The 17,085-nt window shown below is 44.3% G+C and overlaps 1 protein-coding gene across 1 annotated transcript in view; it reads right to left on the bottom strand.

Annotated features, from left to right (window-relative positions):
* Positions 1-17,085, bottom strand: part of MERTK (MER proto-oncogene, tyrosine kinase) — a 135,003-nt gene that overhangs the window by 11,567 nt on the left and 106,351 nt on the right. Inside the window, exons 10-16 of the mRNA XM_075339589.1 lie at positions 16,345-16,498; positions 9,561-9,646; positions 8,389-8,484; positions 7,794-7,874; positions 7,440-7,532; positions 4,919-5,037; positions 4,181-4,290 (exon numbers count right to left, since the gene is read on the bottom strand). Coding sequence (XP_075195704.1) covers positions 4,181-4,290; positions 4,919-5,037; positions 7,440-7,532; positions 7,794-7,874; positions 8,389-8,484; positions 9,561-9,646; positions 16,345-16,498 — 739 coding nt within the window. The remainder of the gene's footprint in view (positions 1-4,180; positions 4,291-4,918; positions 5,038-7,439; positions 7,533-7,793; positions 7,875-8,388; positions 8,485-9,560; positions 9,647-16,344; positions 16,499-17,085) is intronic.

Here is a 17,085-nt window from a genome sequence, read left to right as displayed (position 1 = left end):
GACCCGGAGCGAGTGGTCTGGGACCAAGGACGGCTGTACCGGGCCACGGTCCAGCAGGGTTCACCGGAGGCGTGGCCCAGGGACCGACAGTTGGTGGTACCCTATCCGTTCCGGACGGAGTTGTTGCGGATCGCACATGAGATTCCGATGGCCGGACACCTAGGGATCGCTAAGACCAAGGCCAGGTTAAACCAGCATTTCTACTGGCCAAAAATGGGGGCCGATGTGGCTGCCTACTGCCGTTCGTGTGAAACCTGTCAGAGAGTGGGGAAGGCGGGGCCACACCCCAAAGCCCCACTAGTATCTCTGCCAATCATCGATGAGCCTTTCAGGAGGGTGGCTGTGGATCTGGTCGGCCCGCTGGCCATCCCCAGCAGCTCCGGGAAACGCTTCATACTGACGGTAGTGGACTATGCCACCCGGTACCCAGAAGCAGTGGCCTTGTCGTCCATTCGGGCTGACAAGGTGGCCACCGCATTGCTGGAGATTTTCTCCCGAGTGGGTTTTCCCCAGGAAATGCTCACTGACCGGGGGACCCAATTCATGTCCCAGCTGATGGAGGCCCTCTGTAAGCAAGTCCAGGTGCGACATCTGGTGGCCAGCCCGTACCATCCACAGACTAATGGCCTGTGCGAGCGGTTCAATGGCACCTTAAAGCAGATGCTTAAGATGTTGGTCGACTCCCATGGGCGTGACTGGGAGCGGTATCTCCCACACCTGTTATTTGCTTACCGGGAGGTTCCACAGGCCTCAACAGGATTCTCACCGTTTGAGCTCCTGTACGGGCGACGTGTGCGGGGCCCCCTGGCTCTGGTGAAAGAGGCTTGGGAAGGGGATTTGGCCACCCCTGGAGTGTCGGTTATCGAGTATGTCATGCGCTTCCGGGACAAAATGCAGGCCTTGACGCAACTGGTACACGACAATATGGCTCAAGCCCAGGCCGATCAGAAGCGTTGGTACGACCAGAACGCTTGTGAGAGGACCTACCAAGTGGGTCAAGAGGTGTGGGTACTGGTCCCCGTACCACAGGACAAGCTTCAGGCAGCCTGGGAAGGCCCATACCTCGTGTACCAGCAGCTCAACCCTGTGACGTACCTGGTCACCCTGGACCCTGCCCGTGGAAGGCGGAAGCCCTTCCATGTGAACATGATGAAGGCACATCATGAGCGGGAGGCATGTGCGCTCCCCGTGTGCAACCTGCCCGAGGAGGGAGAAGCGGAAACCCTCTTGGATATGCTAGCCCAGGTTAGGGCAGGCGGATCCATTGAGGATGTGGAGGTTGGCCACCAGCTCTTGGAGGACCAACGGTCCCAGCTGTGGGCCACCCTACACCCCTTCCGGGGGTTGTTTACCAACCAGCCCGGAAGGACTGACTTGGCTGTCCATCACGTGGACACTGGGGATCATCCCCCGATCCGGCGTTCAGCATATCGGGTCTCCCTGGAGGTGCAGCAACACATGCGCCAGGAGATTGACGAGATGCTGAAGCTGGGGGTGATCCAGGCATCCAACAGCGCTTGGGCCTCGCCTGTAGTCCTCGTCCCTAAGAAGGACCGAACCACTCGGTTCTGCGTGGACTACAGGGGGCTCAATGCGGTCACGGTCGCCGATGCGTACCCAATGCCACGCATCGATGACCTGCTCGATCAGTTGGCCGGGGCTCAGTACCTGACCATCATGGATCTGAGCCGGGGATATTGGCAGATCCCCCTGACTCGCAAGGCCAGGGAACGCTCTGCCTTTATTACCCCATTTGGACTGTACGAGTCCACGGTGATGCCATTCGGGATGAGGAATGCCCCTGCCACTTTCCAGCGGATGGTCAACACCCTGCTCAAGGGACTTGAAGGGTACGCGGCCGCGTACCTGGATGACATTGCCGTCTTCAGTCCCACCTGGGAGGACCACCTAGAGCATCTAGCACAGGTGCTCAGGCGGATCCACCGGGCAGGTTTGACCATCAAGCCGGGAAAGTGTCAGCTGGCCATGAGCGAGGTCCAGTACCTCGGTCACCGGGTAGGTGGGAGAACACTGAAGCCCGAGCCTGAGAAAGTGGAAGCCATCGCATCCTGGCCCACCCCCAGGACCAAGAAGCAGGTGATGTCCTTCTTGGGGACCGCTGGGTACTATAGGAGGTTTGTTCCATGCTATAGTAGCCTGGCAAAGCCCTTGACGGACCTCACCAAGAAGAAGCTGCCCTCTGCAGTCGATTGGACAATGGACTGCGAGACAGCCTTCCGGGCCCTAAAGGACGCCCTGTCCAGCCCGCCCGTGCTACAGGCAGCCGACTTCACGCGGCCGTTTGTAGTACAGACCGACGCCAGTGACTTCGGCCTCGGTGCGGTGCTCAGCCAGGTGGACTCTGCGAGCCAAGAGCACCCGGTCTTGTACCTGAGCAGGAAGCTGTTACCAAGGGAAGTTGCCTATTCCACGATGGAGAAGGAGTGCCTGGCCATAGTGTGGGCCCTGCAGCGTCTGCAACCCTATCTATACGGGCGCCACTTCATCGTGGAGACGGACCACAATCCCCTCAGCTGGTTGCACACCGTCTCTGGGACGAATGGGCGATTGTTGCGATGGAGCCTTGCGCTCCAGCAATACAACTTCACCATTCGCCACAAAAGGGGCCGTGACCACGGTAACGCAGACGGGCTGTCCCGACAAGGAGAGGTCGCGGACGGGCGCACGGGGGAACACCGGAGTGTGCTGCCCCCTAGCGCCCTCAAAAGGGGGGAGGTGTGAGGCAAATCCCGGGATATGAAGATGAATTATGACTCCAGTCATAATCCCTCATCACTCCCTGGCAGTGCCCCCCTCCCTTCTTGTTCTCAGTGTTCCACTTACACCTCCATGGCCATGTCCTGTGATATGGAAATTAGGTGGCTTAGGGACAATGGACACAGGATGACTCCCTGCCGTGACCCTGTAGTGGGGGCTGCTAGCTAGTTAGCAAGGCTATGGAAATAGCCAGACAGAACGACTCCAGTAAAAAATGGTTCATATCTCGCAAGCCATAAACCCTACTTCGGCCATTTTCCAGTGTTCTTTTCGCTGGGGGCACGTGTAGGAAACATCTGTGGGAAGGATCCTAGAAACCTGGGTACAGCGCCCCCCTGTGGCCAGACGCAACAAGGTAACTGCTGGAACTGTGTATGCCTGTTTGTAACCCATGCTTTGATTGTAACTGTACTCTGACAAGGGCCTAAGGCAGTATTCCTATTTCCAAGATCCTATCTCAATATGTAGTAGGTGTAATAATAATAATATTAGCCAATACCTCCAATTAGAAATGTAGATTAGTAGATTAGTTCTTCTGATATAACCATGTCTCTTACCTCATGTGCAGGGCATTACAGTTTAGGTATCCATGGTTACGTCCACTCAGATACGGTAGAGACAATTAGTTGCTCGTGGTTGTAACCATGGATACCTAAGCGCCAAAGCCCTGCACATGAGGTAAGAGACATGGCAATATAAGGAGAACTATAGTACATTTCTAAATTGAGGTATTTGCTAATATTATGATTATTACACCTACTACATCTTGGGATAGGATCTTGGAGATGGGAATACCGCTTTAAGGGTTAGGGGTACTTTGCACACTACGACATCGCAAGCCAATGGTAGCGATGCCGAGCGCGATAGTCCCTGCCCCCGTCGCAGCTGTGATATCTTGTGATAGCTGCCGTAGCGAAAATTATCGCTACGGCAGCTTCACATGCACTTACCTGCCCTGCAACGTCGCTCTGGCCGGCGACCCGCCTACTTCCTAAGGGGGCGGGTCGTGCGGCGTCACAGCGACGTCACATGGCAGGCGGCCAATAGAAGCAGGGGGGCGGAGATGAGCGGGACGTAAACATCCCACCCACCTCCTTCCTTCCGCATAGCCGGCCGGGACGCAGGTAGAAGATATTCCTCGCTCCTGCGGCTTCACACACAGCGATGTGTGCTGCCGCAGGAACGAGGAACAACATCGTAACATCGGTCCTTCCGAAATTATGGAAATGAACGACGCTACACCGATCATACGATTTCGACTCTTTTGCACTTGTTAATCGTAGTAAAAAGGATTCACATACTCCGATGTCGACAGTGACGCCGGATGTGCGTCACGTTCGATTTGACCCCACCGACATCGCACCTGCGATGTCGTAGTGTGCAAAGTACCCCTTAGACTTACATGCAATTCCGCGCAGCCAGGTCTCTGTGTAGGAAATTTTTACTGCTAAGGTAATCCATTCCAGTAGCGATGTCAACCATAAACTTAACAAGAGTCTGCAGAGGTACATACTGGAAATGAAAAACAAAGAAGATATATCCATTATATAGTGAAGAGAGAGTTAACAAATCTCATGCTGGTTATATTTTATGCTGTCTAACCATAACCTTTATTAAATTGCATATGAAGAATGAATACTATGTGCTCCACCAACAACTGTATGCACATCCAACAGCTAAGAACACAGAGATGGTCCAACGTGTACCAGCTCAGTGAGCACAGAGACTCAGATCAGTATCAAACAAGTCTCCACTCTTGACAGTACAACTCAAAGGCCATGAAAGGCAGGTGGAGCAAAATTGTTAATGAAACCAAATTAAGAAATTATTTTAGGCAAAAGTACATACAAAAGAAAAGGTCCTTAAAGGTGGACACCATTTCTAAGTTTGCTCAGCTATATAGAAAAAAAAATCATACATAAGATATGAATAATCTTCTCACGCGCTAATCCCTGTCATAGCTATACACATATTTCAATGATCTGGATGACCTAGAATAGAAGATTTTGTCCATCGAGACTTTCTACATTCCTGGGGGTCAAAGAAAGGAATATGGGGGTGTACCAGTAGATTTATGGCATGATGTATGGAGGGGTATTTCTTGTACACGAATTGCAATAATATAACTTCTTTATCTTACGAGAGGTCCAGATCCGATTCTTGAGGACAGAAGAAAACTGTGCAGATCCCCATACTTCATGAATGGTAATATGACCATGGGCTTGGGGGTCTGTCGCGGGCCTACTTCTAGACAGACACCTGGAACAGGAATACACATACAGTATCATGAGGCCTTAAACTGAAAATATTTGTAACCAAAAAAAAAAAGGCCAACAACTATGCAATTGATTGAGCACAGTATCTGACAAATCATTCTGTTAATGGGGTTATCCAGAACTTTGCTTATTTTACCCTATGGATCTTAGAACTTACTGGAGGCAAGTAGTTGCTAGCTACCTGCCTGATGTGCCGGCACCGATCTCCTCCAGCATAGAACTGTTGTGGACTGCTCCTGACAGCGATTCAGTGACTTCCGGTGATGCAATGTCGAACAGAGCAGTTTCTTCTCTTATGCTCTGCTGTGTCGACAAGGTGTCTCTGCCAATGTCATGCTGCCTAACTGTGGGGAGCCATCTGTCAATCGTCATGAAATCACCAATGATGTCCGGTTGACAGAGCAGGGCAGAAAAGGGAGAGTTGCTTTGTTGACATGAAGTCAAGTGAGGCTGCAGAGTCATCAGCAGGAGCGGTCCATGACCCCTCTGAGCCGGCAGACATCGGCACCGGCCAGAACAGGCAGGTACGTTCTTGGAGCCATAGGGAAAATAACCAAAATCTCAGATAAGCCTTTTGTCAATAGCTGATGATGTAATGATTTATAAAAGGCTTTGTTCTGGAACCTGTTAGACTAAAGCACACAAGAAAGATGAAAGATGTCCAGGAAAATAAGGATCTTTATTTCTGATTTCAAACAGTCCATCCTGTTGTTCTCCATGAGATAAGAAAAGCCTCAGCCAGTGATGTCTCAAAGAACACAGGAGAACTCAGCAAATCGAGCATTCCTGTCTATGGGGGATACCTGCTAGCCGTAAAATTGGCCAAACCATCATTATTGACTAATGCAATTTAACATTACGAAGCCTGTTTCAGGGCCACAGTGATAGCATTCTCTGGATCTAGCAACTGACTTTGCTTCTGCCTTTTCAATTTTATCTGCTCACCCATTGTTCTCTGCCGTTCACCGATTCCCTGGTGCTAACTATTACATACTAATATACTAATACTAGGTAATGCTAACTACCCCATTTTATACCACAGGTGCCTGTTCCTGAGCATTTTGCAACAAAGAAAAATCTGATTGTTGGGGGTGCTGTGAGTCTGAACCCCACCAATCTTCAAATATGCTCACATGTCCAGTAATCATCCGTTAGAACAGATCCAGCAACAATCCAATGGCAAAAAAAGTTGTAAAAACAACTTTGCTTCAAAAATAACGGATTTCAGCTTTTTTTTTAACATTGATGTCTAGGGAAAACAGATCTATTAAATAGTCATCCGTTATCTTCCATTTGAAACTGATCCAGTAAGAGAAAAACTGATCTATTTTAAATGAAAGAAAAATGGATGGCTAATTAACAGATCCTTTTCCCATAGACTTCAATGTTAAAATTAATAGACCCAGTTAATCACTTTTTTAAAAATGGACAAAAAAAGTTTTGTCTGCATAACTTTTTTGCTAACAGATTGCTGCTGGATCCATTCTAAAGGCCGCTTTACACGCTATGATTTATCTGACGATCTCATTAGCGATGTGACACGCCCAGATCGTAGTTACGATTTCCTGAGATCGCACATAGGTCGTTTATTAGCGGTCACACGTAACGATCTCACAAGAGACGCAAAATCGTTCAGCGATATATTGTTTGCCCAAGGCGGTCGTGTGGATGTTGTGAATATGTCTGCTGCGTTCCAAACGATGAACAATATTTTGAAAGTGAACGACGTGTCAACGTCAACGATTTTCAACCTATTTGCGATCGTTCGGAGTCGTACGTAGGTGTCACACGCAACGACGTTGCTAACGATGACGGAAGTGCGTCACGGAATCCGTGACCCCGACGACATATCGTCAGATAAATCGTAGCGTGTAACGCCGCCTTTATGGATGATTACTGGACATGTGACAATAGTGGTAGTCATCCTAAGTGTACATCATCAATATCATAAGGCCAAAGAAACTCCTTTAAGTATCCATATGACCATTTTAACTTTAATAAATAATTCGATATGTTATTCAGTAAGATAAACAGTTAAAAATAAGGTAAATGGTATTTGTTTTTTCCCCTATTTTTGCATAATAAAAAAGAAAAAAAATCAGTTCTTTGGGTGTACTCCCAGACAATTTCTCCTGCATAAATAGGGACTCATACAGCCAAGTTGGCGAGAAAAAAAAATCTAAATGTTAAGGCTTCTAAAATGCAGAGAGGCAAATAATAAAATCAGGACAACAATGAGTAGCAATGGGACTCAGTGGTTACTACTAATGTTCAGGGACGTCACTGACAACAAATCAGCTCAGGGAGCCTTGTGCCATCTACAAAACAGGACAATACACACTGAAAGGACATTCCCTTATAAACGGATTTATGTATAAACCTTACCAAGCAATTTAATCACATTTGGATGGTTGAAGTCTTTCATACAGGCTGCCTCGCTTAGAAATTCTTCTATTTCCCGTTGCGAAAAGTTGTCCACTGTGGATATGAAAACAAGTGAAGCTCATGCGTGAGTACAGTGTTACCCAGAAACACAAAGAAGTGTAAGCCAATCACCATCTAACGTGAGGAAAACAATTAGATTTCATTTTTCAGATTTTTTTTCATTATTTTAAAATTTTTCATTATGATTGATCAATAAAATATAGATTTTGTTAATATTCTCTCTGTGCCAATAAATGCAATATAGTGCACAAAACTGGATATGGCATTCTTAGCAGCAAAAAGAAGTTCTCTTACACTTCATGGTTTTCACAGCTACTTTATGAGTTGTGCCATCAGGATACCGCAATTCCCCTTCCATCACAGATCCAAATTCACCTAAAAAAATAAACACTGATCATATCCGTTCCATCAAGGATTGTGTGCACGTGTAGCAGGTGGCCCTGCAAGAAGATGCAGACGCATCAGATCGAAATTTTGCACTGGTCATGATTGAGGCCAAATTATGAACTGATTTAAAAAAGGATTTTATTCTGTTTTATCCAATTACACCCCCCAAAAATTGACTTTACAAGAACATAAAATAGAAGACATCAATATATCTATGAGCAGCTTAAAAAGGGGTGTCCAATTTGTCAGAAAAGTCTGCAGTCACTCTATGTGACTGCAGAATTGTAAATACTCACAGTGCGCGCTGTCAGGATTCTGCAGTGTCGGTGATCTAAATAATCCTGGGAACATTCCGACTAGACTTGTACAGCCTCGCTCAACACAGGTGAACTGAGTGATGTCACGTGAGTCTAGTTGGAATGTGTCCTGAAGTATGCATCTATCTGCTGGGCACAGGAGAATTCATGTAACCTCTTTAAGCAATTCCAATTATAATACCTACCCTCTCCCAACACTTTCCCAAGGGATAGCAGGTTCCTCTCAACCATCACATCTTCTAACTTCTGTTGCAGCTCTTCACTGATACCCAAAGTACTTACTAAAAACAGAACACAAAAAGCAGAGAGAAAAACTTTATTTTGTTGCGACTATATTTTAAATAATTTAAAAAGACTACAAATATGTATTTTTTTAACCTGGTGTAAAACCACTGTTCTTCTTAATTTAGCATTGTTTTTCTTTTATTTCTGAATCTCTCCATTCTTGAGACATGGCTTCCCATTCCACTTTTGTAAATCTTGTCTTTTTAGCCAAGTTGGCATTATCATTAACACGTCTCTATGGGGGTCTTTTTGAGGCCCTCTCCCAGATGGTTATAAAGACTACAGGGGAGGATAAGTTGTGCTCAGCTGCTATAATCCTGGTGCTCGGGAGATCACCATGCCGCTTTAGGTATTCCCCTGGTGCTCTCACCTTTATCCTAGTGCTTTCAGCACCACTGATGTCATCCTGGCAATCTATTTATCATACTACATATGATTAATAATTCTAGTACATATACGACAGTGTCTTATTGCAATCATCTTGTACCCCAACCTACCGTGTGAGCCCCTTCACATTGTATGCTAGCCCCTTATTGGCGCTCCCCTTGTCTGCTTCACATGTAGCAATAATTTCTTCTTACTGGAGTATTCCTTAAGCTGACTCTTCTAAATTTTCCCTCCTGTTCTCAGGTCCTGATGCACCTATAAGATCTCTTATCACAACCATTTACCTCGGTACTCTTGGCCCCTGGTGAAGGCTCCTGCGTGAGCCGCAACGTTGGGCGGGCAGTACAGTAATCTTGGTGAAAAATAAAGAAACCTTGTTCAAGCATATCATACCTGGTTATAAAGACTAGACTTATAATGAAAGAAGATGGGGCCATGTCTCAGGAATGGAGAGGCGCAGGAACAGGAAAGAAATAATGACATATTCGGGAGAAAAGCAGCATTCACACCATGAAAAATTATATTTCAAGTGACAGGTTCTCTTTGAAAACAAAGCTGTGATTGAAAGTTTAGTTTCCGCCAACAGGTGGCACCCTTTCAACATGAATAACCTTCTTCAGGGCCACTCACTCAAACACAGGCTTCAAAAAACACATTCCAGCATATGGAGGATTTGCCAACTTACACGTCACTTCAATGCCTTTCCTAGTGTAGGATTTCTTTGCTTTGTATACGACGATGTCTGAATTATCCGAACTGAATATTGCATGCCTGAATAAATGGAAAAGCACATTAAGGGACATGAGTCAAGTGTCTAACGTCCATTTACCATCTTCACCGCACTCATATTCTCTTGTGAACAAGGAGAAAAGAAGAAAAATGGCACCAAAACGTAATGCAAAAAAGTATTAAATTTTATTCACATGAAATTACAACGATATGGAATATCAGCTTGTTATGAGAATAAATAGTACAATGTCAAAATGAAACAATTAATTGGACAAAAATTGGGAAAAAGGGAATGAAGTCACCTGGGGATGGAGGATGTAAGTATATGTAGAACACAAAAAGAGGGGAATGTAGGGTCCAACCCGTCGCCGTAAAGAAACCCTGAGGGGGGGGGGGCCCAAGGGAATATATAAGAGTGATGTTAAAAGATAGTAGTATATCCCTGGGATGTGTACATCCAGGGATGGGCCCCTAAGTCCCAAGATGATAAATGGTCAGGGTTACCCTCCACAAATAATGTAGTCAGGAATTAGAAAAGAGTAACCAATGAACAGGTAAGCGGGAGTCACAAAAAGGGGAGTGTGAAAAGATAGTATCAACCAGAGTAGTCGTGGGGCAATAGAGAGGAGGCTGAGGTAGTAATAAATAGACAGTTTATAGTCCTGGAGCCGAGAGGTGCCGGTTAGCACAGTAACGGCTAGATTAAAATACAATCAGGTCCTTGTGCCCAGACTAGTCGTGGAGCTACAGAGAAAGGCAGGAATGGTAAAGTGATTTCTCAAGAGAAGATGTGAGAAGGCAGGTAGAACAGTAGAATACAAATAGTATACAGCCCGACTCCAGTAGGAGGAGGTACAACCGGGCAGGAAGAAAAAGGAAAGGCGAATAAACACAGTAGTCTCTAAAGTAGAGAAGACTAGTCGTGGGGCAAGGAGAGGGAACTGAGTAGAGAGTATGAGATAGTCGTGAGGCCGAGAGGTGCCGGGGAGCACAATGACGGCCAGTGTCAGAAAAAGGAAAAAGGGGGGAGGGAGAGGGGAGAGAGTCAGATCTCAAAGCCCGGTCTAGTCGTGTGAGCCTGAGAGAGGTATGGGCAGTAAAGGAGTAAAAATCCGGTAATTACCTGAGGAGTGGAGGGAAGTGGCGGCAGGAGGACGAGCCCTGGGCTTTGAGATCTGACTCTCTCCCCTCTCCCTCCCCCCTTTTTCCTTTTTCTGACACTGGCCGTCATTGTGCTCCCCGGCACCTCTCGGCCTCACGACTATCTCATACTCTCTACTCAGTTCCCTCTCCTTGCCCCACGACTAGTCTTCTCTACTTTAGAGACTACTGTGTTTATTCGCCTTTCCTTTTTCTTCCTGCCCGGTTGTACCTCCTCCTACTGGAGTCGGGCTGTATACTATTTGTATTCTACTGTTCTACCTGCCTTCTCACATCTTCTCTTGAGAAATCACTTTACCATTCCTGCCTTTCTCTGTAGCTCCATGACTAGTCTGGGCACAAGGACCTGATTGTATTTTAATCTAGCCGTTACTGTGCTAACCGGCACCTCTCGGCTCCAGGACTATAAACTGTCTATTTATTACTACCTCAGCCTCCTCTCTATTGCCCCACGACTACTCTGGTTGATACTATCTTTTCACACTCCCCTTTTTGTGACTCCCGCTTACCTGTTCATTGGTTACTCTTTTCTAATTCCTGACTACATTATTTGTGGAGGGTAACCCTGACCATTTATCATCTTGGGACTTAGGGGCCCATCCCTGGATGTACACATCCCAGGGATATACTACTATCTTTTAACATCACTCTTATATATTCCCTTGGGCCCCCCCCCCCTCAGGGTTTCTTTACGGCGACGGGTTGGACCCTACATTCCCCTCTTTTTGTGTTCTACATATACTTACATCCTCCATCCCCAGGTGACTTCATTCCCTTTTTCCCAATTTTTGTCCAATTAATTGTTTCATTTTGACATTGTACTATTTATTCTCATAACAAGCTGATATTCCATATCGTTGTAATTTCATGTGAATAAAATTTAATACTTTTTTGCATTACGTTTTGGTGCCATTTTTCTTCTTTTCTCCTTGTTTATAATGTTTTCTGAAGTAGGCACCCCTTCCTGCGGGAACCCCAGGTTGTGTTTCCCTCAGTGATTATTTAATTTAGCCATGCATATGTTGTTACTAATCATATTCTCTTGTGGTAGAAGTCTGTATAATACATTGATTAGGTCTCATTCACATGGTGTATTATCTTAGGCATGTGCTGTATAATTACAAATCAATTTACATACTATCACAATGTACTACTATAAAAGTAAGTTCAGAAGGTAGTCTTATAATATCTAATGCATTTCCAGCCGCCTGATGCTGCCATCTGCACAAACGAGAACAGCTGATCAACTTGGGTGCGGGGTGTCAGATCAGATATTGATGACCTATCCTAAGGAAAGCCCATCAATGTTACAGTAGTGGACAACCTCTTCAATGAGAACACATACATGCTTAGCCTGGGCTAGGTGACATAAGTAGGAGGCAATTTGAAGCGATAGCTGTTGGCCTAACAAGTGTTATATCCTTGGTTTTTGTAATGTATCCAGTGACTTTCTGCTGTAAGCATGGAAACAATCATGATCTTGAGAACATTTTGGTTCTTCCCCAACTATCTACAGCTTGCTGAATGTAAGGATTCAGGATCAGCTCTAAATTGTGAGAATAATATATTCCATATTTTAGCTTCAATGCAAATAATCACGTTTTAGTAATCTAGATATTCTGTTTCTTCAGTTACAGAAAAACATTGAGTGAAAGCTAAAAGGCATCTGAAATTTTTTAACATAGATCCAATTGGGAAAAAATACATTCTACTCATAGAAGTAATGACTTATTTAAAAAAATCACTCGTCAGGACTTCCACCAGGCACGGAGACACCCAGCAAGCAGGATGTGACATTTAACTCCATCATACGTAGCTCCACAATCAGCTGATATGTACGAGGGAACCAGAAGGACATTCTTGATACATGCTTCATTTCCATGCTGTGCTATTAATGTTATGTCACAAGAATAATACAAATCTATTGTCTACAACATAGGACCGGTAACATTCCTCAACTGATAGGAATTTACATTATGTAATCTATTCAGCACTCAGTTATTGTAGGAAAACGGCTGCTTATTGGAAATTATGTTGACCAACTTTATCTGTAGGTACAGGCGCATCTCAATAAATTAGAATATCATCAAAAAGTTAATTTATTTCACTAATTCAATACAAAAAGAGTCATTACACACAGAGTGATCTATTTCAAGTGTTTATTTCTATTAATGATTATGTATGATAGCCAATGAAAACCCAAAAGTTATTATCTCAGAAAATTAGAACAATTATCACAAAACATCCTAAGCAAATGGTCCCTTAGTCTGGCTCAGTAGGCTACACAATCATGGGGAAGACTGCGGACTTGACAGATGTCCAGAAGGCAGTCATTGACACACTCTACAAGGAAGATAAGCCACAAAAGGTCATTGCTAAACAAGCTGGCTCTTCACAGTATCCAAACAAATTAATGGAAAGTTAAGTGGAAGAAAAAAGTTTGGTAAAAAAAAAAGGTGCATAAACAACTGGGATAACCGCAGCCTTGATAGGATTATTTAAAAAAAATTGGGGGAGATTCACAAGGAGTGGACTGCTGCTGGAGTCAGTGCTTCAAGAGCCACCGCACACAAACATATCCAGGACATGGGCTACAACTGTCACATTCCTTGTGTCAAGCCACTCATGACATATAGGCAACGCCAGAAGCATCTTACCTGGGCGAAGGAGAAAAACAACTGGACTGCTGCTCAGTGGTCTAAGGTGTTGTTTTCAAATGAAAGTAAATGTTGCATTTCCTTTGGAAACCAAGGTCCCAGAGTCTGGAGGAAGAGTGGAGAGGCCACAATCCAAGCTGCTTGAGGTCTAGTGTGAAGTTTCCACAGTCAGTGATGGTTTGGGGAGCCATGTCATCTGCTGGTGTAGATCCACTGTGTTTTATCAAGACTAAAGTCAGCACAGCCATCTACCAGGACATCTGCCGACAAGCTTTTTGGAGATGGAAATTTCATTTTCCAGCAGGACTTGGCACCTGTCCACACTGCCAAAAGTACCAATACCTGGTTTACTAACCACAGTATCACTGGGCTTGATTGGCCAGTAAACTCGCTGTCGCCTGATTAAGAGGATGATGTCAAGAGAAAGATGAGAGTCACCAGACCCAACAATGCAGACGAGTTGAAAGCTGCTATCAAAGAAACCCAGGCTTCCATAACTCCCAGCAGTGCCACAGGCTGATCACCTCCATGTCATGTCACATTGATGCAGTAATTCATGCAAAAGAAGCCTCGACCAAGTACTGAGTGCATTTACTGTACAGACTTTTTCAGGAGGCACCAACATTTCTGAGTTTAAAATCATTTTTTCAGTTGGTCTTATATAATATTCTAATTTTCTGAGATAATGACTTTTGGGTTTTCATTGGCTGTAAGCCATAATCATCAACATTAACAGAAATAAACACTTGAAATAGATCACTCTGTGTGTAATGACTATATAATATATGCGTTTCCCTTTTTGTATTGAATTACTGAAATAAATTAACTTTTTGATGACATTCAAATTTATTGACGTGCTCTTGTATGCGGGAAGTCTAAATCCTAGAATATGCGATTTCTGATATGTTGTTAGTGAAGTTTATCAATATACAATGAAGTTGTGCACCTTTTTAAAGCCAGTTTTCGTTGCAGTGCCCAAGAATTATTAAGAACTCGGTTTTCTTTCACTGATCGGGGACATTTCATGTAGCTTTTAAAGTCTACGCACTTGTTTTGCTCACATTTATTGAACAGCTTTGAACAGCTATCTGAATTCACTATGTATGTACAGTATGATATCATCAAAACTGGTTTTAAGACTTGGATGGAAACAATACCATCCATGAAATGTAGCTCCCTGACAACAGCAGGACCCATGCAGCCCCACATAAGGACACTGCCACTAGCATGTTTCACTATAGGCACCAAGCATTTTGAAAAATTACTAAAAAAAAATGCTTTATGCCTGCAGTGATGTGGGGCTGCATGAGTGTTCCTGGTGTCAGGTAGTTACATTTCATTGATGGAATCATGAATTCAAAGAAGTACTGCTCTATGATGAAAGAGAAGATGCTCCCATCACTTCATGCCCTTGGTATACGTGCACTTTTTGAAGCATTACAATGCTCCAAAACACACATCTGTTGCATTTCTTAAGAACAGGGTGAAAGTGATTAAATGTTGAAGTATGTCTCCTGATCTGAACCCAATCGAACACCTATGGGGAATTCTGAAGAGACGAAGAGACAGGTTATCACTACTCTCTATCTAGCGTCCAGGCTCTAAGAGGTCACTTGTGAAGAATGGAAAAAGATAGATGTCACAATGTCGCCAGTTTGTTCATTTCATGCCTAGAAGACTTTGTGGGGTCCTTAAAAATCATGGCGGTCATACAAAATACTAGATGGAGTAGTTTTTTTATGTAACCTGTATTTATTTTTGCATAAACTAATTTGAGTAAAACTGAAGCATGTGCAAGGCATGTGCTCATTTATGCTGCACACTGTAAAATGCCACTGTGCAGTAGATATCAACTATTCGCTAGCTTAACAATATGAGACTAGAGTCTGATGCAGCCTCTGATTTTGGTGAAAATACTAATATGTGATGTTATGCTCCACTAAGAAGCCAAACAGCGTACATGGTGAGACAGAAGGAAAGGAGTATACTGCGACTAGGGAGAAACAGGAAGGGGAAACCCAGACACTTACCCTAAGCAACCCCTGACACTTACCCTAAGCAATCCTAGACGAGTTATTTCACCCAGTGCGGCAATCACGTCCCTATCCCTGACTTAACCTAAGCGCACCCCTGACTAGTGCGCAGAGCAGCAGGAACGCAAGTCCTGCTCTATGGTAAAGACACAAAAGCGAATTAGCCAGAAAGGGTAAAAGAAACTTCCAAGCAGCTATCTCCAGAAACTGTTCCAGAGCGACCATTCTTTTCACGGCTCACACCTCCACACAGATACCAAAGTATAGCAGGTGAGTACTTATATCAGAGTATCAGAGGAGAGAGGATAAAACAAAACAACGGAGATAGGCCAGGACAGAAAGCCAAAAGGAGACAAAAAAAAAAAAACAGCCTTAACCCTTGCAGCACCAGCACAAGAGAAATCTGCATGGCTAACAGCAGCGCAAAGAAGCTCCAAAAAGTGCAAATGTGTGTTTCGGCAAGCAATGCGACCTTCTGACTCCTAGAAGCCATTTTCTGTCATTATAGTTCTGTGACTTGTGATTTATCTAATTTAAATTACTTGTTTTACAGTGCTATTAGATCACAATACTCTGAAAACAAAGGTTCAACTAATCTATTAAACCAGAAGTCAGTGGAGAACAAAATGTTCTGTCTACCGATAGCTAAGGGAATATTTCTGGTCATATTGTTATACTTACTAAAGAATCACTATTCACTGAATGCCCTAATGTGTGCAATAAAGTAAATGCTAAATAAGATGAAAAACTGTTCAACATGTTTTACTACAAAGTGGAGACTATTTTCAACAAATGGAATTGTATTCTTATCCATAAAAAACATAATACACTTGACTTCATCTATCTTATATGTAAAAATCATCCCACATTATTCAGGTTCAAAACTCACCCAAACTCGATGTTCTTTTTCCGACTTATGAATTTAACCATGCCATAAATGAGAAGAAGAACAATCATTAGGCCGCATATAAAGCCAAGCAATATCATGTAAGGGCTGACTTGTCTGGGCGCTGGAGTTGAGGATGTTGCAGATGCTAAGGAACCTAAAAAAAATGAATCACAAAGAAATGCAAATTAATACATCAGAAACAAATCAGTATATATATGCATGTAAATGGAGCATTGCTGTCTTAAAACGCTACATAACAGATGTATATATTTACTGGTAATTTATTAACCCCTTCCATTCAAGGGATGTTGGAGACCCAGGATTAGAGATGAGTTGACTCGTGAAAGTTCGGTTGGGCGGCTTCATCCGGACTTTAGATAGAGTTTGGTTTGGGACCCGGACTTGACCTGAATCCCAATAGAAGTCACTAACTGGCAGTTCGGATCTCTGCCCACATGAAGCCAGCCATAAACAGATTACTTCCGGGGGCAGGTGGGCATGGCTTTTCCTCTTTTTATTTTTGTTTGGTATACACTATATCCGATCACGCTGTTGTTATCCCCAGTACGAGCTGATCAAACACTGCAAGTGGCTCCCACTGGACTGAGAACCAAGCATACCGGAGCATAGGGATGCTCGAGCCAGTGATTTGCATATGTAAGGCCCCCAAATTTCTGAACTCAAACTCTGGTTTTCCTGTAAAGTCTGTGTTTGGTACGAACACTGAATATTGAACCTCGG

The sequence above is a fragment of the Anomaloglossus baeobatrachus genome, chromosome 3 (genome assembly GCF_048569485.1).
Source record: "Anomaloglossus baeobatrachus isolate aAnoBae1 chromosome 3, aAnoBae1.hap1, whole genome shotgun sequence".
NCBI lineage: Eukaryota > Metazoa > Chordata > Amphibia > Anura > Aromobatidae > Anomaloglossus > Anomaloglossus baeobatrachus.
The sequence above is the reverse complement of the archived record's forward strand: the minus strand, read 5'-3'. Positions and strand labels throughout refer to the sequence as shown.